At 34.4% G+C, this 21,459-nt stretch overlaps 1 protein-coding gene across 6 annotated transcripts in view; it reads right to left on the bottom strand.

Annotated features, from left to right (window-relative positions):
- The window catches only part of MYCBP2 (MYC binding protein 2), a 251,054-nt gene that overhangs the window by 43,319 nt on the left and 186,276 nt on the right, over positions 1 to 21,459 (bottom strand). For 3 of the 6 annotated variants that reach the window (XM_081045566.1, XM_081045568.1, XM_081045569.1), the window contains 4 exons: positions 20,059 to 20,238; positions 2,576 to 4,216; positions 1,495 to 1,664; positions 509 to 753 (listed from right to left, as the gene is read on the bottom strand). In XM_081045566.1, coding sequence (XP_080901692.1) covers positions 509 to 753; positions 1,495 to 1,664; positions 2,576 to 4,216; positions 20,059 to 20,238 — 2,236 coding nt within the window. The remainder of the gene's footprint in view (positions 1 to 508; positions 754 to 1,494; positions 1,665 to 2,575; positions 4,217 to 20,058; positions 20,239 to 21,459) is intronic. The other 3 variants (XM_081045567.1, XM_081045571.1, XM_081045570.1) reach the window with 2 other exon arrangements.

Below are 21,459 nucleotides of genomic sequence, written 5' to 3'. Positions count from 1 at the left end.
ATTTCATTTACATGTCTGCCTTCCTATCAGAGGGCGAACACACAGAAGTCAAGCTTTTATTATAATCACCTTGGTATCTTCAAGGTATAGCACAAAGTCAGTAACCAGTTGGTACTCATTGAAATGCAACCAGAATGAATAATATAAAAAATGAAAGACTTCTATAGGAAATAGTTTCTTTCCACTTCAGCACTTCCTGCTAATAATAGGATGAAGTCAGTCTACCAAACAGTAAAAGATAGCTAAAGTCTTACTTTCTAAGCATATATTGCATTGGTAATAATACAAATTGACATAGTATTTACAGATTTTTGAAAAAATACCTACTACCATAAAGTGTGTACCCTATCCGTCATATGTTGGCCAAAGCGACTCAGAAAATGAACTCCTAGAGGTCTCTTGTTGTACACAGTATATAATATAGCGTGGGTATTCAGAGCATGCTATTAGTTAATCAACAATAGCTGTTAATCAAAAGTGACTGAGGAAAACAACCAACTTATATTACCGAGCTAACGTCTGCAGGTAGAGACAAGGCATTTTAACAGGAAGATCCTCAGAAATGCCCTCTTTCACGCTGGGAAGCTGGGACTGGAAAGGCTTGGCAGGATGGTAACACAGAATGCTGGGTTCCGCTGCGCTGCTCAGGGACAGCAGGAAGAGCGCGTTGGCTCTGATCACCTGGTGAGCTTCCATGGTGGGAAGGGCGCGGGGAGTCTTCACCTGCATTGGCTTCCTCCTCGATTGTTTGACCTGGCCAAGAAAAATGTGGAGTGATCTTTTCCTATTTATATTCAGGTCCTAAGTTTCTTAACCTAAGCATGTTGTGTCTCTAATAAAAATTATTAAACATTGTAGAACCACTTTAAAACAATAACAGTGATTACCAAAAACAACATTCACTTCATGCTTCTCCTGAGCTGATTGAAACTATTTTATATTGAACATAAACTATATTTTTCTTTCCTTGGGCAAATTAAAAACTTAAGTTGTAAAATCTAAATGTAACTATTTTGGAAAAAGAGTAAATAATCTGTGTGGCTGTGCATATATTCAGCAAAAATTGTTAGTCAGGTGTGCCACTGGTGTGAATGATCTTGCGTTTCCACAAGTCCTATGACATAATTAGGGTTGAAGAAAAAGAGAGAGGAGATAAAGAGTAACAAAAGGGAAGAGAAAAAGAGACAACATTTCGAGAGACAGCTACGTATATGCGTAGAGTAGTAATAATGAAGAATTAAACAGTAAACATTTGTCAATAAGGCATATATGTCACAGGTTAGCCATATTGTATTATCCCAAGATATGGTTTATTTCTGTAATAAAAACCACTGGCCAAGTGCAAATATTAAATTTGTATATTATTCCTGCTATAAAGCCGATCTTTAATAGCCACTCTGTGGAGTTATGTGATATAAGGTGATCATAAACAGAGATTTTTTTTATAAGGTTTATCTTTATCATTAACACACAGCCAGAACAGAATAAAAATACCTTTTCCCTTGCAGCAGCCTGTTTTTCACGGAGGTATTTTTCTCTGCAGCGATCACACACCAGATACCAAGTGCTCCCTCCGATGCCACCGTCACCACAGTTACCAGCCCATCCGCCACAAAAATGGCCAATGCTGTTGTAACCTTGTCCACCAGCATACCGGCCACAACCTTGAAACAAGAAAATAAACAACACTTTAAGTGTCCTTAGTAGTCTGATCATTGCCACTTATACATTAATGACAGATTTACCTTCTTAAAGGGAAGCAAAATCCTGAGGTTAAGTATCTGACTTTTTTTCTTTTCAGGTTATTAACTGTATCAGAAAAATAGCATACTTGACTCAAAAGTAATCAAATAAATGATGCCTAAATTCTCCACAAAGACAGATGAAAAGACATATATGACATTTAGATTTACTTAAGTGTGCCAATGTATTAAACACAATACATATAAAATGTTCTGTAAGAATCATGTATTTTAAGGAATGATATATTTTACAGAAGGTATCAGGTATAATATGTACAAAGAGAAAAAAACTTGTAATAGGTGAATTTTGGAATACTAATCAATTGTTATAGAAACCCTCACATTTATCTAGAACCGTTTTCTGATGACACAGTTGATATCACTTCCATAAGAAAATGCCAAAGAAATCAGTATCATTTAATTTAATTTGCAATTTTGAGCAGGAAAACACTAAAGTCAAAGGAGACCTAAAGTTGGGATCTTTCCTGAGTGTATGGACATGTCATTATTTCTACTGTGGAGATGCCTTAACAGTACCCTTTGGGTAATGCATAAAACACTTAAAAAACAAACAACATTTCAGAACGTAATACATAGAAATGAAATAGTACTAAATTGCCTTGCCACTACACTAACAGAATTTCTTTACCTATTTTTCACAAAAATCTATACTGATAATGCACTTTAAAAATTACATAATAAGATACTATAAATTCTGGGCAATAGCTTCCCTATATTTTAACATAATTTATAGAACAGCTAAAGTTAGAAGTTACCTAGCTCATTTTTTTCTTAGCAAACACTACTTATATGTATTCAATATTATCATTTACCTGGGTGCGCTTGCCTCATGTGGTACGTCACTGGGTATGGATGAGACTCTCCACACAGCTCACAGATGGTATCTTTCTCTGGTCCTCCTACTGCCAGCTGGGCCATCTCACCAAATAAATTACCCCTGGGCCGAACTTCTGCCTTCTCTTTTTTCTTTTTTTCTTTTTTGGTCTTCTTATTCTCTTTTTCACACTCTTTCTTTTTAAGAACTGCACAAGAACCAGGACTTGGAAAAATCATATTCTGGGAAGCTGCTTTGATAGTAGCCAAAGAGATGTCTTCCCAAAAAGCCACTAAGTGTTGTAAAGTTAAGGGAAGAGGAGACTTAGACTTCATTGGGTGATGCATGGACATTTCAAAAGTGGCTTCAGTTTTTCCATCCTCACACTTCTCATGCAGAGGTGGTTCCTTAAGCATAGACAACACCTTATTTTTGTTGATGCTACCCATTTTAGATATATCTGGTCCATGAGGTGCAATATTAAACATATTCAGTGCAGATGATATTTCCAGTGAGTGTCTATTTTTTAATTTGGTTTCCTTTTCTTCTGTAGGCTGTTGGCTGTTTAAACTACTTCTTATAGGTGCATGTTCTTTGGAAAGTTCAGGATTAAATTTTAAGAAAGAAGAACAAGCCATTGCATCGTGTACTATGCCTTCATGCCACAGGAAGGAGGCAAAGACTGCTCTGGCACACTCTGCCACAGAGGGAGACATGGCTTGCTTGGCCGGCTCTAAAGGTTTAGATCCATCTCCTTTGAAGAGAAAGCTAGATTTTTCCTTTTTGGGCCTGGTGTGCCTATTAGCACATTTTCTACTTATTTTGGGGGATGCTCTCATGTCCTGTTCATCTTTCAGTGGAGCTTTTCCTATGCTGAAATGAACTTTATTTGAACCTTCATCCACACTCTTAAATTCACTGTTTTCATCACAGGTGCTATCTGTTAGACTGTTTGTTTTTAAAGTACTTGAAGTACAGACTTCAACCACCTCACTGTGAAGGTTTTCTTGTACCACATGGGGAGAAGGCGCTCTATTTTCAGATCCGGGGGAATCTTTTGAATCCTTTGGTACTGGTTTTGGTTTTGGGGATGTTGATCGTCCCCTTAATGGTTCTGTGAGGGGCATTTTTTTCTTGCGGAGGGTATCTGGATCAAGTGTGTAAGAGTCCGATTTGGAACGCTCCCGAGGAGGATCAAGTTTTGTCTTAACAGGAGCAGCGCTTTTTTGAGGTAGATTCTTATCATGTGGTGAGGAGGAGCGGGAACCAGTACCGGATGGGCTAGACCTACTGGTTGGGAGAGTCTTTGGCTTAGGAGATGATGACCGAGAACCTGGTCCTGGGGATTCAGCTCTGAAGCTAGAAGACATCCTCCCATCAGATTTCAGCGTCTGCAAGGTGTTATGGTTGGGGGACAATGACCTACTGTGAGAATCTGACCTCAGCTTTGCAGCATCGGATTTCAACATGAGGGATTCACTAGCTGATAAACCTTCTGTGCCCCTTGGCTTCTTCTGATCAGCAGTAGTCCGGCTCATACGCCCGTCAGGTTTAAGTGATCTGCTGTATTTGGAGGATAGGTCTGATTTTCCCGACGTACACACTGCTCTAGAAGATGTTGAGATAGTTCCTCGGTCACCTGTATGGTCCATTTCATAGTAAAACTTGTTAATAAAATTATAGCTTACTGATAACTTAGCTACTGAACACTTAAATGTTTAGCTACTAAACACAAAACATAGCTAAACAATTTATATTGCTTGTTACAGACAAAAACGCTTGAAGAATAAAGGGGAAAAAAGGGAAATATTTCTCCTAACGTTTCTATTTCATCACTATACAACCATTTCCACCAAAAACAATTTTCATGGATGCAAAAGAGACTGAACAAATAGTACCTATGTAACAGTATAAATTATCTGTCATATCCAAACCTCACCTTTAATACAATAATTAATTGAGAATTTCAATTCAGTGAGGGATTAAAAAGAAAAAAAAAACAACTAATTTTTTGGAATAAAAAATATGAAAACACATGTATTTTTAAACATAAAATAGTCAGGCTAAATTTCTAGTAGATGATACTTGTTAGGGTAACAGTGCAGGACTTACTGAATTAGGAAACTGAATTTATATGTAATTTATCATTTTAGTACACAAATACATTAGGCTAATAAAGAGCTGCTTAGGAGACACTATTTTAATGATTGAATTAGAATAATTTATAATTAACATATGAATGCCCAAAGGTATTATTTAATTACATGCAATTCAGGTAATCTATTGTTTCTAAATAAACAGTATTCTAAACATTTATTTATTTAGCTCATTAAACTTAGCTGGTTAGAACTCAAGCTTCTGTCTTCTTGGAAAAAAGAGGATCCTAAGAATCAGTAGTACATGTCTGAATTGTGGTGGGGTGGGGTGGGGGGCTTGAAACAAAGAGTTAGGAAAATAACAGATAAAAATATAAAAAGAAAAATATTCCACCTATTTTCCAGGCAAAGCACTAGATACGTCCACATGGACGCTTTTTTTTTTTTGTACCCTGACCCTCATTCAGTGTTTCTCCTTCCTACTATTAATATTTCATACTTGCCTTTGAGGCATTACAGCCAAGTCATCTTTGTTGCCAGTAAATGTTAAAACCTAACACTTAAAGCTCTCCTCCCTAAAATAAGAACTCCTGATCATAACGTAAGTGATATTAGTTGCTTGTTAGGAGGAAAACAACCTGATTAAAGTGATTTATGTGGTATGAAAAATTGAAAATCCATAAACCTTGCTGGAAGTATTTATGTATTTTTAAAAAGGGTACCTAGTAAATTGCAAACAATCTGTTAACCGGTTACACTGCAGGTATTTCTTTCTTTTCTATTTTGGAAAAAGGGATGTGAACAATTTTGAATGACACAGGGAAATGTTTTTTGGCTTGGGTGCTTGTGCGTGCATGCAAGCGCACATGTGTGTTTGTAGTCATGCTCCAGCTATCTACAGGTCAAGATGGTATTGCCATAGAATCTGCCCTCCTAATGGAAGGTCTGCAAGGACTGGTATTTTTGTCTATTACTCTTCACTCATGTAATGCTAGGAATGGATCCTGGGATATAGTAAATGCTCAATATTTGTTGAATGAGGAAGTGAATTCCTATTTTCTTAACACTTTTTTCTTCTGCTAGTCCCAAATCTTCAGGTTCTGCAAAAATCCACTTTTTACAATTATGGCTCCCAAGGCCACAGGGTAGAGGTGACAACAGCCATTGTTGTGTAAGGGTCAGTTGCTTGCAAGTAAAATAATTCTGTGGTAAAATAATGAAATATGGCAAATCACCTCTTTAGGGCACGTTGATGAACTGAATATTTAATTGCAAAATGCCATTCATCATTCTTTGGATGAATAAAAGTAACTATTAAATATAACGTTCCTCAGTTTCTTGCAATCTTTTATTATTCTATCATGAACTTCATTTATTATATATGTGTTCTTTTTATAAAAGCACTATAAGAAACTGGGCTAAGTTCAGGGAAAAAAATACGTAAACAAATCACAACACACAAAAAAATCCAGATACTGATGCTTTCGTGGTAGAGCAAAGATTAAAAGAAGTTACAATATTATAAGTGCTCTCAAATTATATAAAAATAGTTTAAGAAACTGCTGACCATATTTTGATCCATAGAGTAAATTTTATAAAAAAAATGTATTGAAGTTGGTAGAATTAAACATCAACCTAGTCCTTGCCACTAATTTTGAGGGTGTGATGTTTAGAGTACTAATTCTTTTTTACTAATCTGATAGCTGAAATGCCTTTATCATCACATATATTTTGGAAGCTGAACCACATATTATAATGGTGAATCTAGACAAATAGGTAGTAAATCTTTTATATCCGGCACCTGTCTCTGTAAAAGATCAATTTGTAAATCAAAGGAGGTTTGCTTTCTCAATTAATGGTGCGCAAGTCCTCACAAAGGAAATCTCTGTGACTGGTTGAACAACGGACTCTTTCAAATAGCAGGAACACCACTTGTCACGTTACTGAAAAAGTGTTAAACAGACAGGGTTAGAGAGGGTATACCTTATCTCTCTACCTCTAGTAGTGGTGAATCTTTTTTTACGATCTCTAAATGATGATAGTTGGAGTACTGTTGTGTGATAGTGGTGAACTGTTGGAGTCCACGTACATAAAAAATGTGCAATTATTTCTTCCTGAGATTTGTCAAATTATAATTAAATCCTTTTGAAAAATTTACTTTTCCAAAATATATCTCATATATGTTTTTAAAAAAGAGTATGTCAAGTGAAGTGTGGTAAATCTATATGCACTAATGTTTATTTCCTTTATTTGGGTTTCAAAAGTTTTGAGGCATATAGTGTTACTAATTGTCATGTGGCTGCTTGAAATACCAATAAACAAACAAATCGTTAAAAATCTTTAGATCATACATACTTTCACTTCATCACTTGAGTTTAATGATTATATTTATCATATATAAGTTTAATTAAAATAGGCAAAATATTTTCTAACCTCAAAGGAATTCTGAAAAATACACGACAGAATAGAAATTTAGTACATTCAAACAAATTAGTAAATATGTTAAATGTTAAGTATTCATTCATTAGTGACCTATATCATTGCTTTGATGCCAAAATTGTAAATCATCATGTTATATGATACCACACTATAACATAGCAGAATGTAGTACTATACTGTAATATGATATGCAATAATAGATAGTATATATCAGGTTATATAACACTATGTACTATAGAGATTAAGTTCTATAAAAGTATTTATTACACGATAATATTTATGGCATCATTGTCAACTGTACAAACAAACGTAAAACTGTTACCCATTTCTAAGGGAAAAAAAATTAATAATTACTTGAGGGTAGCCCAGTGGCTCAGGCAGTTGGAGCGCCGTGCTCCTAAAGCAGAAGGCCACCGGTTCGATTCCCACATTGGCCAATGAGCTGCACCCTCTAGAGCTAAGACTGTGAACAACGGCTCTCCCTGGAGCTGGGCTGCTGTGAAAAGCCGGAGGTTGGTGTGAACTGCTGTGAGCTGCCATGGGCTGCTGTGTGCTGACGTGTGCTACTGTGAGCAGCCGGCGTGTGGCTGGCAGCCGGCAAGAACTGCCGTGAGCAGCCGACCAACAACCGGTGACCGACTGCCTCAGCCAGGAGGGAGCGCAAGGCTCTTAATACAAGCATGGGTCAGGGAGCTGTGTCCTACACAACTAGACTGAGAAACAACGGCTTAAAAACTGGTGGGGTGGGAAGGGGGGATGGGGGCAAAAAAAAATTACTCGAAAAACTTATGCAATATATTAGCCACTGCTGCAAAATTTGATAAAATTTTGACACAGGATTTTAAAAGTTTACATATTAATTTAAGATGAAAACATGAGGAGGCATAGATAGTATTTTAAAAGACTAAAAGCACATTTTAAAATTGAAATTTTATCAGTTGTCAATATAGTTTAAACATTACTAAGTTTAAAAACTGAAAACTAAGTAACTAATACTACAAGGAAGACTCATGCCAGAAGGTAAGTAGGTCAGTGTAGGGGTGTGTGTGTGTGTGTGTGTGTGTGTGTATTTATGCGCCCTGATAACTAAGCTAAACTAAAAAACTTTAACCTAATTATCAGTGTTTCTTATAAAAAAATCTAAAATAGAAAAATGATTTTTACATTGTATAACAGAAAAATGACTTTAAGACTAACCAGTCACATAAGATTATTATATTTTTATAGATCACAATGTGCTTTATGACTTACATATATACCATCTTGTTCTGATAATAAAGATTTTACAGCTCTCCAAATCAGGCATTTCTGTCTATGTACTACCTATTTTACCTTTTAAGATATCATATAGGTTTGAAATTAAATAAGAGTAATATATAACCTATAGCTACAGTAAACATGCATTATCAATTAGGATAATGAATACTATAATATTGACGATATATCACAAATAACCCCAAAACATCAAAATTGAAATAAAATGATAAACTTTAATCTTAAAAAATGGAATGGGATGAAAATGAGTGAGATGAACTAAAATTTCTTTATTGAAACCGCCTATGTTCATTAAGAATGGCCCATCCATGAATGCACGCATACCCACCCTTTGTTTTGTGAGACAGAGATGAGAGAGCAGAGGCAGGCCCAGCTACACCATAATTTTTGTAAATGCGCTCACGAGAAGCAAGGTTGCGAGATGGAGATTCTATAGTGGAAAACATTGGCAAAGAAGCAGCACAGATTCAATGGAAAAAAAAAATTGGCAGAGAATGCAAGCAGAAACAAAGCATTTCAAATGGCTATGTGTGACTATTAACTGTTATTAAAAAGTTTATATTCTGTTAAATTTTTCAACCAGTTTATATTTCTCTACAATTAAAACTGAAAACAATAGTCAAATTAATTAATTTAGATTAATAATGATAGCTCCAAATATGTTAACTTAAAAGTTAGATAAGGCTCATCGTTCTGATAAATCAAAGTTGAGCATTTCTTTTTAGACTAATACTTCTTTAAGTCGGTTTTCTTCAATTTGGTCCTCATTTCCATATAAATAGAAGTTTGTAAGTAAAACTGTTTTGGTAAATAATGAGAGATAAATGTTACTTACAGTTTGACCTACTGTCACCTGGTTTTTTGTATGGACACATGACTATGATTTTCCCAGTATGTATCTCAGAATTCGGACCCAAGTTGACGTTTATGGTTGACTACTTTTCTGAGTGCATCTTCAGTGAACAATGTTAGTACTAATTCCAATATTTAGTGTTTGTTTTGTATATGTTATTACTGAGATACCACATTTTGTTTATAAGTTTCATAACACAAAACAAAGAAAATTGACAAGTCACTGAAAATGTTAGACACATTTATGATTTACCATGCGGAAAATGAAGTACTTAACATTAAATAATTTATCTTTTTCAAAAGGATTAATAGAACCTTTAAAGTTAATAGCAGTATGATAGAAAAATCCCACCTTATCTAAGTGGGAAAAAATCCAATTTATTTAAAATTTTACTTCATGGCAATTAAAATAAATGTAATCAATAGAGGTGAAATAAAGTCAGGTAATGAGACAACGTAATACTACTGAAATAAAAAATTGGATACAACATACACTTTTCCCAAAATAGAAAAGTAATAGTTGACTGATTCATTACTATGGCCAAGATTAAAGGTGAACTACTCATAAACCAAAAAGTCATTCCATGTAAGGTACTGAGTATGTATCGTGTGTCAGATAGTATTCTAGGCATTGAGAATAAAATGATGAGCAGAAATAAAGTTCCTGCTCTCATGGAGCTTATCTTCAGGTGAAAGAAGAAATGAACCAGTAAGTATGTGCATATACTTGATCAAGTGGTGATAAACTTGGGAGTCATACGCTTGTAGATGTTGGGCAATATTCTATGCCTGAATAAGACTACTTAGAGATGAGGTCTAGAAGAGCCCAAAGCTCTGGGACATTCCAAGGAAAACAGAACAGAGGAGAATGTAGAAAAGAGAATGAAAATGAACAGCTGATAAGGTAGGAAATATACAGCAGGCAAAGGAAGACGGTGTTTCAAGGAGGAAAGAGAGGTCAACTCTGTCAAACACTGCTGATAGATCAAGTAAAATGAGACTTTAGAACGGACAATTGAACTTAGCAAAACAAGTAAAGAGTGACTAGAGCAATTTCTGAGGATAAAGGCAACTGCGAGAACATCTTGAAGCGGGTTTAAGAGAGAATGCTGGGAGTGGGTGGAGAGATGTGACATATATGCCATCAAATCATCTTTATCTAAGTTAAAAAATGTTCCACTTTTAATATTTTTGAGCATCCTTCTTTTGAAGTCGATAAAACTTAAAAAGTACCAGTTACTACAAAACAAATTCATACGCTTTCTAAATCTCATATAACATAGTCTGCAACTCTTATTGAAAATATCGGTTAGGAGGCAACAGCTTTTGATTGGAAGAGTTAATTCAAGGGGAATTCAAAATGCCAATGTAAGGAGATAATTGGGCTTAGTTGCTAAAATCTGTGGAGAGTGGGGTTGGCAGGAGGAAACAGGAGCAGGAAATCAGAATACTACCTTAATTGGAAGCACCCAAAAACATAAATGTGATAAACTACAAGGATACTTGTAGAATATGATGTAAGAGGTTGAAGGACAAACTCCTGGAAAAGGCTTTGAAGCCAAAACAGCCTTGAAGTCTTTTTCAATATGTTACAAAACCTAGAGAGACTAGATTCCTAGGCATAATTTGTAGTGAATAAGAAGAAAAATCTTTTAAAAGTCTAAAGAAATTAAGTTATGACTTCAGACAACACTTGTGTTACGCATTTAATTTTTACAAAATTTGCTCTTTATGTTTAAATATACCTTGATATAGTTAATTTTTTAAAAGATTTGTATTTTCAATTTTAAAAAGAGAAGCAATCCTTAAGAGACACACTGCAAGCCAGGCAATATCATTGCATCAGATATGTCCAGAATCCTAGTAAATGTATCAGGAGAAAAGTGAAATTGGATGAATGCTAAAGGAGCTTATGACATGGAATAAAAACTGAAAATTATTTACATAAATGTTAGTGTATTAAATGAATTATAAAAGAATGAAAGCTAGAACAAAATTTCCAACTTAAGAACAAAATAGAAATAAGCTTTTCACTAGGATGTAACGTCAATCCACATGATATGAATGTAGAAAGGAAGATAGATGAAAACATGTAAGATAGATAACCTCCAAAATATGATGTGTCTCTAAATGACTTCGAGACGTAACTGTACTTACATAAAACATGCTTATAATATTACTGAATATATACTGGGGTTGTAAAAAATATGTATACACATGACTTGTATTCATCTTTCGTTACTGGTATATGTTGAGTATTACAATTTTAATACAGTTTTTCCTTTTTAAAAATGTGTATACATTTTTTTGGCACCCTCTGTAGTAAAACCCTAGTAAATATGGTTAATGGATATAACATTAGAGATAAGCATGTAATTTCAGAGTTTGTTATGGCTAAGAAAGGAAAACTTGGAGCAAAATTTGATGTGTATAATGCTAGGCCTTGGGAAAAATAACTTCAAAAACTTCCAAGAAAAGATTCAGCATTGCTCCTTGAGCAATAACTTGAGGCACATGAGGGCTGGGGATACTCTCAGCAATAAAAAACCTGGTGCTCCACAAATTGTTTATTAGTTGCAAAGGAAAAAATAGTATTTATATATCATAGAAATCAGACTTTTGATCAGGTGATTAACCGTAACCATGTGCTGCCTTCAGAAGGATACGCTTATGTAGTACAAGGACAGCTAAAACACAAAGTCTCATCTGAGTCTTAGATTTGCCAGTTAATTATATAACTTTGGGCAAGTCACTGAGAATTCTCTTATCTCCAAAATGAGAGCTGGATGACTTCTGAGGTCCCCTGAACACCAGAAATTAATTATACCATCCTATGACATATTTCTCAAACTGAAGGGATTGGAGAGAAGAAAGACAATATCTAATGGTAAGAGATAAAAAGTCTGATTTAAAAGATAAACGTTTAGTTGATTATGGTGATGGTATCAGGTGCATGCATATGTTCAAACTTATCAAATGTACACAATTATACCTCAGTAAAGCTGTTAAAAAACATTTAGTTTTAGTTTTACTAAGCCTATAGTCTAAGTTTTAGAGAAAAGTGGCAGACCTAATATGAAAATATAATTGAAATACTTTAAAAAATGCTTTCTAAATTTGCAAAAATCATGAAAATACTTTGATTCATTTTTACTAATATATATATATATATATATATATATATATATATATATATATACACACACAAATAATTGAATGGTGTATTTTCAACTTGTCAGTCAACAATGCCATCTTTAATTATGAAAATGCTAAACATTTCCCATATTCAAATTATATTATAGTTTACTAGAGCTAAGTTACCCATCTGAACTCATTTCTCCTTAAAACCTGCTTTTTATTTTGTTTATTGGTATTGGGTAAAGAGTTTCTTTCAAAATAAAGCCAGAAAACTAGACATCATTCTGGACTTGTTTCCACAGTGATTAGCATGTCCTGTGCATTTTACTGCCTAAATATTTCTAAACTTGTTCCTTCTTTGCTGTTCACTGTAATTTACCTTAGTTTAAGCCATACTCAGCTTTTCTCTGGAGTCCCTGACTCTAACATTCTCCCTTTCTCTAGGGCCTTTTTAATAATATTTTCAGTTATCTTTCACAAGTGTAAAACAGATATCACTTATTTTTTTAAAATTCTGCAGAACTATATATTCCTTTCACCGGCTCTCTTCATTTTATTCACTGTACTTACAGTACAAAATCTAAACTACTAAGTACGGCTTAGAAGACCCTTCACGATCTCTGCCACTAGGGTACTAACACTCTAAGCTACAAATCTGTGAAGCTTCTCAACTGAATCATGTTGTCTAACGTGATCAAGTGAGTTAATTCATAGGAAGTGGTTAAAATGGTGCCTGTTATATGGTAAATGTTTGGTATATGTTAGCTATTACTATTTCATATCTTCTCCCCTTTCTTCAAATTACCAACACACTCTTGACATAATATGCTAACTCTGGGCTGTTGAGGACTTCCGATTTTACTGAGAAAAAACAAACAAAAAAAGAACATTCTCAAGTGCCTAATACTACACCTCTTCTTTCTCTCCTGTTATGGCGGATAAACTATTTGTCCTCCAACGTAGCCAACCTTTCCACTTTGCACTAGATCTCATCCCCTCTCCTATGCAAGAGTATTGTTCCACCAATTCTCCTCTGTCTCCTGCATCATCAATTTTCTCTTTATTGGATCATTCTCATTAGAAAACATCCTTGATGTTACCTTTTTTCCCAATAAAAAACAAACAAAACAAAGACATCTCTAAATCCCACATTCTCTGTTCTAGCTTCACTTTGTTTTATCTTTCCCTTTACAGTACATCTTGACATATTTATTTATACTCATTGTCTCCAATCTCTTCCCCCTTTTCTCTTGAACCCACTAAACTAAGCTTTGGTAGCTCACTCTACCGAAGCTGCTCTTATCAAGATCATCACTGACTGTCACATTGCTAAACCCAAGTCCATTCTCAATCCTAACTTTACTTGACACACTAGCAACATCTGATACAGCTATCACTGTTTCCTTGAAATATTTTCTTCACTTGGTGTCCAGAAACACCACACTCACTTGGTTTTCCTACCTCTTTGTCCATTTCTTGGTCTCTTTTGCCGAATTCTCCTACTACCCACCTCTAAACACTGGAGAGGGCTCAGTCTTTAGGCCTCTTCTCTTTTCTACCTATATCTATTTTCCTACTGCTTTAATCCACCCGTATGGCTTTATATATCACCTAGATATAACAATTCTCAAATTATTCTGCTATAATCCAAAGGAGTCACGATTTACAGGACATTTCCTAAATTCCAGGATCATATATCGATCTCAATTTGATATCTTCACCGAATTTAATAGTAATCTCAAACTTAACATATCTGGGATAGATTATTTGCAAACATGGATACAATTATCCCCACCACTGTATCTACGCCCCTTCATAGCAATTCAATAATAATCAGAAGTGAAGTGTATTTCTCAATCCTTGAATACAGGTTCTCCTAGTGTCTTGCTCTGACCAACAGATTGTAGCAGATGTAATGCTGTTAATTTCAGCCTAAGGCACAAAAGATTGTGCACGCTCTTGCTTTCTTAGAATCCAGCAATGTCGAAGCCAATAAACTCAGATTAGCCTAAGAGACACTTGGCTCAAGTACCCTTTTCATACCAACTAATGTCCAGCCAACCTCCCGAGGCAAAAGTGCTTAGCTGACCTACAGATGCATGAAGGAAACCAACCAAGACTAAAAGAACTACCTAGCTGAACCCAGTCTACTCTGCCAACTCACAGAATTGTGAGCTAAACGCTGTTCATTTTAAGTCATAGATTCTGGCATGGTTTGTTATGCAACAGTAGGTTACCAATATAATGTCCAAAAGTTAGCTTTTGTTATTGCTCACCAAACCTAGTTCTCCCGGAGTGCCATAGTAAATGGAAATTACATTCTTCCAAATGCCTAGGAAAAAAATTTAGATTCACCCTTTACTCATTGCTTATTCCATCTGTAAGCAAATCCTGTTGGTTCCCTGTCAAATTATATCTAGTATTCCACAATTTACTACCATCTTTGGCTATTACTCTGGTAAAGCCACCATCATTTCTCACCTGGATTACTGCAACAGCCTCCCACACTGAACTATTTGCATGACCAGTGCTGAGAATAGTGCCTGACACTTAGGTGGTGCCCCATAAACATTTGCTGCTTCAGTGGATCTCTATAACTAGATCACATTATTCTCACAGTGGAATGCTCCTGTACCGTCCTCCCCGGCCCCGTCATTGCCTGATAAATTCCTACGAGTCTTTCAACACCCGAATCAGGGGCTACTTCTTTTTTTTAAGGCCTTCTCTACCCTTTCCTCGCTGAGCAAGGAGCTTTGTTTCCTATGTTTCTCATGCGTTCTGTGAACGCTGCTCCTGCAGTACTTAAGACATGCTTGGGGCTGCCTTGTACAATATTTCAAAATGAAGGGTGGACTGAATAGTAGCCAATAAGGAGGGAGAGACACAAAGCCAAATCTAGTCAGGAGAAAGCAAACATGCATGAGGAGATACTCTCTTACAACAGTAGCATAATCTTTGGTTTGAATTCCTAGGATGAAGTGAAGTGTTGACGGAAAAATTGTTGATGAAGAGGCAAAGGAACATGGGTCACAATTTTCATACCATAGAGAAGATGGTGACGCGGAGTGAAGATCTATTCTGGTCCATGACTAAAATGACAGGGATTTGTAAGGATGCTAAAGGTGTTAGAGCCAAAACTAAAATCAATATGTTGGCTGTTGTGATAGATGCTATAGGTTCAAGTGTAAAAAATTTAATTGAACTTAATTTTGAATAAAAAATTTAATTGAACTTAAATATTTGAATAAGCTGATCTTGATTTTATAAAATCTTTGTTGAAAATCATCATACGCTTTTTCTTTACAAAAATTATAAAAAGGAAAAGGATCTCGGAAATCAGCTTAGTGTCACAAAACTAGCTGGGGAGAACAGAGACTAAAAAGGACAGGTCTCCTTCCTCAGTCAAGTGTTTCATCCATGTCACGTCTCATTGCAGGCAAGGATCAAAACGAACAGATTCTGTGGTATGACTCCAGTCCAGGATAGATATGATCTCTAAGTCTTAGAAACAAACCTGGTGTTTATAATAACATCCATACTAACTTCTGAATATAGTGTTACTATATGAAGACTTAATCTCAAAACAAATAATGAAATTATGCTGTAAAAATGTAGTGAGAAGTAGCTAAGAAACCTCACTTGTCCCTTCTGAAATTCCTTCCTGCAACTCTTTCCACAGAGAACAGACCCCTCTCTCTGAGACTGTGATTTCTTTCAGTCTTCCCTGGAGCATGAGAGAGAAATATCTGCATCAAAAGTCAACAATGGTATCAGTACCCCATTTATTGGGCACCCCATTCTATGGATGGGGTAAAAGGGGCTCAGATGTTTCAAGTAACTAAAGCAAGGAAGTGGCTGGAGGAGAAATTTGAACTTAAAGTTTTTATATCACTACATCTCTATATTCTAAGTAAACTCAGTGTTTTAATGTATATATGTAAGCATTCTGAAATGTAAATAAAGATGCATGCAGATACTCAAGTGGACTCTTTTGTCACATTTAGCAAATTTTTTGTTTCATTTAAAAATGTGACATAACAGGTATAACAGAAATACTCTTGTTGCAAGGTAACCTAGAGCTCTCATATCTGGGCTTGAAAGTATGATATATTTTGACACATATTATATGTTACATGTTTAAAATCTCTGGAAGAATAAACTTCTTAATGCTTTAACATTATTCTACCAAAAAAGGTAAACTATTTAGCCTCTTGGATAGTAGGCAGAAAATGCTTGTGATAAGGACGGTCATTTGAAACACCATTTTTTCACTGGAGGATGTTGCTCAGAAATTCAGTACATTAGAGGTCATATCATTACCTTATAGCTGGTTTGTTACTACTGAAATATTCTTTTTCTTCTTTGATGATGTACTCTGAGTAAATACTGGAATGTCCATCATCACAAGAAACATATACTCTTCAATTCATGGTTGACACTAAACAAGTGATAATCTTAGGTATCTATAGTAAATAAATACTCCTGGAAAGTCTATGATATGTAAGACACTGTCAGGGGCTATGGGACAAACAATGATGCTTTCAAAAGGAATGAAGAAAGACAATAAAAATAAGGAATGCAATATTCTTAAAAGAAAACAGGCACAGATACCACTCTCTGTCTCAGTCCACTAGAATCTTACTGACCAACTGCTTATCCAGTCTAAAAACTACAGATATAATTTTGAAATGAAAAAGTAAATTATAGAACATTAAGAAAAAGTCTATATACACACTTCTCCCTCTCTCTCCTGACTGTGTACATATGTATGGTAAGACAAAGAAAACTTGTAACTTTTCTTTCTGTAATTATTCTATTTCACTAGAATAGCAGGTGAAATAATTTGTTTGTATATATAGGTATGTGTGCATTTATAAAATAATTTTGCTAATTAAAAAATTACCAAATTAATTTAATGTGCCAGATCGTTTCAAATTCCAGAGATTATTGAAAAAAACTATGCTTCAGGAAAAAACAAAACAAAACTCTTAAAAATTACTGATAATAATGCTAGAAATGCTAGAAAAAAGTTGACATGAGGGCCAGTTTATGTGTGTTTCTGTGGAGCTCGTCTACTTAGCTGGGAACTTGTGATATGACATTCGGGAAATATTTTTCTTTCAAACTAAGCTATATTCTTAAAATTAAACTATAAAGGAAAAAATAATCAATCCAAATAAAGCTAATCCTCTAGGTGCTAGAACTAAATATAAGCAGAACATTAAAAACAATTATATATATATAGGAACAGATTTTTGCATTATTTATCAGTAGGCAAAACTGAATATTTAAAAACAAGGCCTTTGCAGTCAGAAGAATCGGCCTCATGTTCTGGTTATACCATCTTACTATGTGTTTCGGGGCTAAATCATTTATCTTCTCTAAGTCTGTTTCCTTACCTGCAAAATGAAGACATTATCTCAAATGAGGATGTATTAAAGTGCTTAAGGTACAGTGTTTAGTACATAGCGGTGACAAGCAGTACAAGCATAAATTTACAACTATGGTCTTCTATACATAATGTTTTTAGTATCACAAAAGTATAAAACAAAAATTAATCTAATTTTACTAAAGGTAGTTTAGTATTCATAATTCATCTTTTATAGCAAGATGAAATGCTGGTGGGGTAGATGGCAGTGAAGTTCAGGAAGGAATAACTTACTCAGGTAGTCAACAATAAGCACTCTGCCACATTTAATTTTCCTAATAGATATGATTAATATAATTCTAATTTATTTCCAAAGTATTAAACCTACTTTTAGATTCCATAGCTTTTTTAGTTATGCTAAAGATTAAGCTTATGGTTTCTGAAATTTGGAAGTCAAACTTCAGTGATACTCTGCTGGTGATTAGAGGTTTGTAGAAAGATCTAAGTAATTCCCATTGCTGCAGTACAGTCAAGTAATGATTCAGAAAATTGGTAATGGAGACATTTCTAGGCCATGATTTCAAATTTGCTCCAAGATGGTGGTAAAGAAGTGGTGGTACTGATAATACTTAGTCACAACACGCATAAAATTATACTGATACAATGTCAGTTGGAAACCTATTATCCCTTCAAGGAGACAAATTAATTTATTATGGTTTTTAATATTTTGTTTCAAATTATTCCAGTAAATTTGGTAAAATAGAAACAGTAATTATACTTGTTTTTGAGAAGACTTGTAATGACCCTTTAGGTAAAAAAAAAGGTGCCGTTTCCTTAGTTTTCTTGTCTGCTGCTAGTATGACATTATTAATTTCTGTTTAAAAAAATTTATATGTAATATGTATTTTCTGCCTAATTATAATTTTTTTCCCTTTTTGTTTTCTCCTTGTCCTTATCATTAGAATGTCCCGCAACCTGCGTACATCTAAGTGTAAAAAGTCTGTAGCTCCATAAAATCAGTAAACTAAGTCTTCAGTTCTTTCATTCTTCTGTAATTCTTATCAAGAAGGAAGAAACTATTTCACACACATATCACTATTATGTTTCCTTGAAATTCTTCTTTTCAGAGACATTCAAGTGAGTATCATATGTGAATAGAGATGATTTGCTAAAAATTGATACTACGTACATTTCCAATCTAATTAGTTTCATTAGTTGAATTTGTCTAATGTATAGTATAAATCTAGAAAAGTTGACACTCTTGTGCACTCTTTACCTAAGGTCGAGAATTATATCATAGTGAATAACGTCATTTGCTAACTACACACTACTCTGGTTCCTAATAAAGACAAAATAACGGACATTCTCTTAAGTAATCCTAATAACAGTTACTAATTTTGCAGAAAAAAATAACTTGGACTTCCATGTGAATGTACTTTACTGAAGAAAACACATCATGCGTTGGAATCCAAACATGGGTGTGTAAGCTGAGACTTGCATGAACTCTCTCATTCAATGAGCATGTTTATGTGTTGCACAGACAACATGTGAATTGAAGGCCAAGAATTTTGTCATATTGCAAGGAGCTTTGAGAAGTTGAAGTGGGAGTCTCAGCAAGTTATTCAGAAAAAAGAATACTCAGTTAAGTGTAATTTATTTGGTTGATTTTCCATATCACTGTAAATTACTATCATGGATGAAGGGCTAGAGCAATCCTAGGAGGCCGAACTGGGATCAAATGATCAATTTGGCGTGAAGTACAAGAACAACAAAACAATAAAAAGCAAGAGAAGAAACAACAATTTGAGAAAATCTGGACACCTAAGTTACTATACATCTTATGGATACAAAATTAATTTAAAAGAAGCAAATAAACCTGCCCAGTACAGTTTCTCCTCTACCTACTGGTATAGTGAAATAGGTTTATTCTCTTGGGGCATCTCGAAGTAACAAAAATCCAACGTAAAACATTGGAAGTTATCCCTACAACTGATGCTTAGCATAGTTGTGCATATTATAAAAGAAAATTTTAAATTAAATGGTTTTTTATAGTATATATTTGCTCATACAGGAATTAGACTAGTCATAGTTTAATAAGTACTCTTTAAAAAAGTGTGATTAAAAAAACAAATGTCTTAGCTGCAGAATGTCTTAGCTCAGAATAGCTTAAATGCTTCAAAAATATGGGAAGGGATAACATCCTCATTAAATAAAACCAATCTGGTGAGTTGATAAATAATTAGTAACTGATAAACAACTCAGAACAAAGCTTCAGAAATGGCTTGATGAGGCAGGTAAGACTGACAGACTTACTCTGAAGCTGAGGCTGCTGGAAGGAAAGGGGCTGTCCGAACACAAATGGGCTGTGGACTAGGGAAGTGGGAGGTTTTGCAGCTTGATCAAAGATGGAAGGAGCTGGGAGATTGGGCCGTGACTGAATTGAATTCAATATGGCACTCAGTTGGTCACCTGCAGTGGGCAAAACAGTCAAAACTACAACTTGTTATTAATTAACATCCAAAATGGCAAAGTAAATGGTGCTTTACGACATTCAGATAAAGTCAAACAACTAAATAAAACTATGCCAATTCAGAAATGCGTGGAAGTTGCTGATCGTTATCCTCAAATTAGGGACCAAATGTTTCATGTTGTTTTAATGGAAGCATCCCACCAAATCTTATATGACAGCCAAAATCCATCTGAATTCATATACAACATCTAGTAGCAGCATGGGAGAACAGACGCTATGAAGAATCTATGAATTGTTGATTCAATATCATACAAGTATAAATAAGATCTAAGTAAATGATGTCTTGTACATAGTACGTGACCATGACTAGTATCACCCTGCCTCATATGCAATACACTTCATGCAGAAAATTAACAAATATGAGTGGTTTTTTTAGATGTATTCAATGGAAGCAACATATGTTATTAATTTAGTAACATATATACATTAGTTATAATTTTTTCTTTTTAAAGTTGTTACTGCCAAAGAAATTATACATTTTTAAAAGCACGAACTCTTTTGCTTGAATGTGTAAGTCTATAAGACATATATATAAAAAGGAATATGAGCTCTCTAATTTAAATAGTTATCTCAAATATAAATTCTGACACTTTTCCTTAAAATTAAATCAAGAGATATTAACAGGAAAATATTTTTAACATTATGAAATAATATAATTGAATGGATCATCACTCCTCATTTATGCAAATATATATATATAAAATAGTTTCAATGATGCTAAAGAAGAGGGGAAAAAAAACATATCCTGACATCTGCAGAAACTGGAAAACAGTACCTTCCCAGCCACATTCCCTAAATACAATAAAGCTTCGTAAACAAAAATTTCAAAAGAGGCACCAACAAAGAATAGATTTATATGGAAAGAATTATGCACACAAGCTACATGTCTTTATATAAAAAAATTAACCTTGTAGGTTACAGAAAGGGTTTTAGCAATTATGGAGAATTTTATAAAATGGTTTTAAAGAAAAAGAATTTTTGCAAAAAATAATTTCTTGATCTTGGATAGTATAAAGAGTTAAAGAAAATGGAAACTATTGTTAAAGGTAATGGTAAATTGTTAAATAAAGGTTAACTATATGTAATCAGATTAAAGTTTCTTATTATTTATTTGCTGCATCTATTAATAAATGTTCTAAAAGCCTATTAATAAGTACATGTTATTTTTGAGCTATAGTAGCAAA

Source organism: Rhinolophus hipposideros, assembly GCF_964194185.1.
Source record: "Rhinolophus hipposideros genome assembly, chromosome: 4".
NCBI lineage: Eukaryota > Metazoa > Chordata > Mammalia > Chiroptera > Rhinolophidae > Rhinolophus > Rhinolophus hipposideros.
Note: the sequence above shows the minus strand (reverse complement) of the source record. Positions and strands in the feature narration are given on the sequence as shown.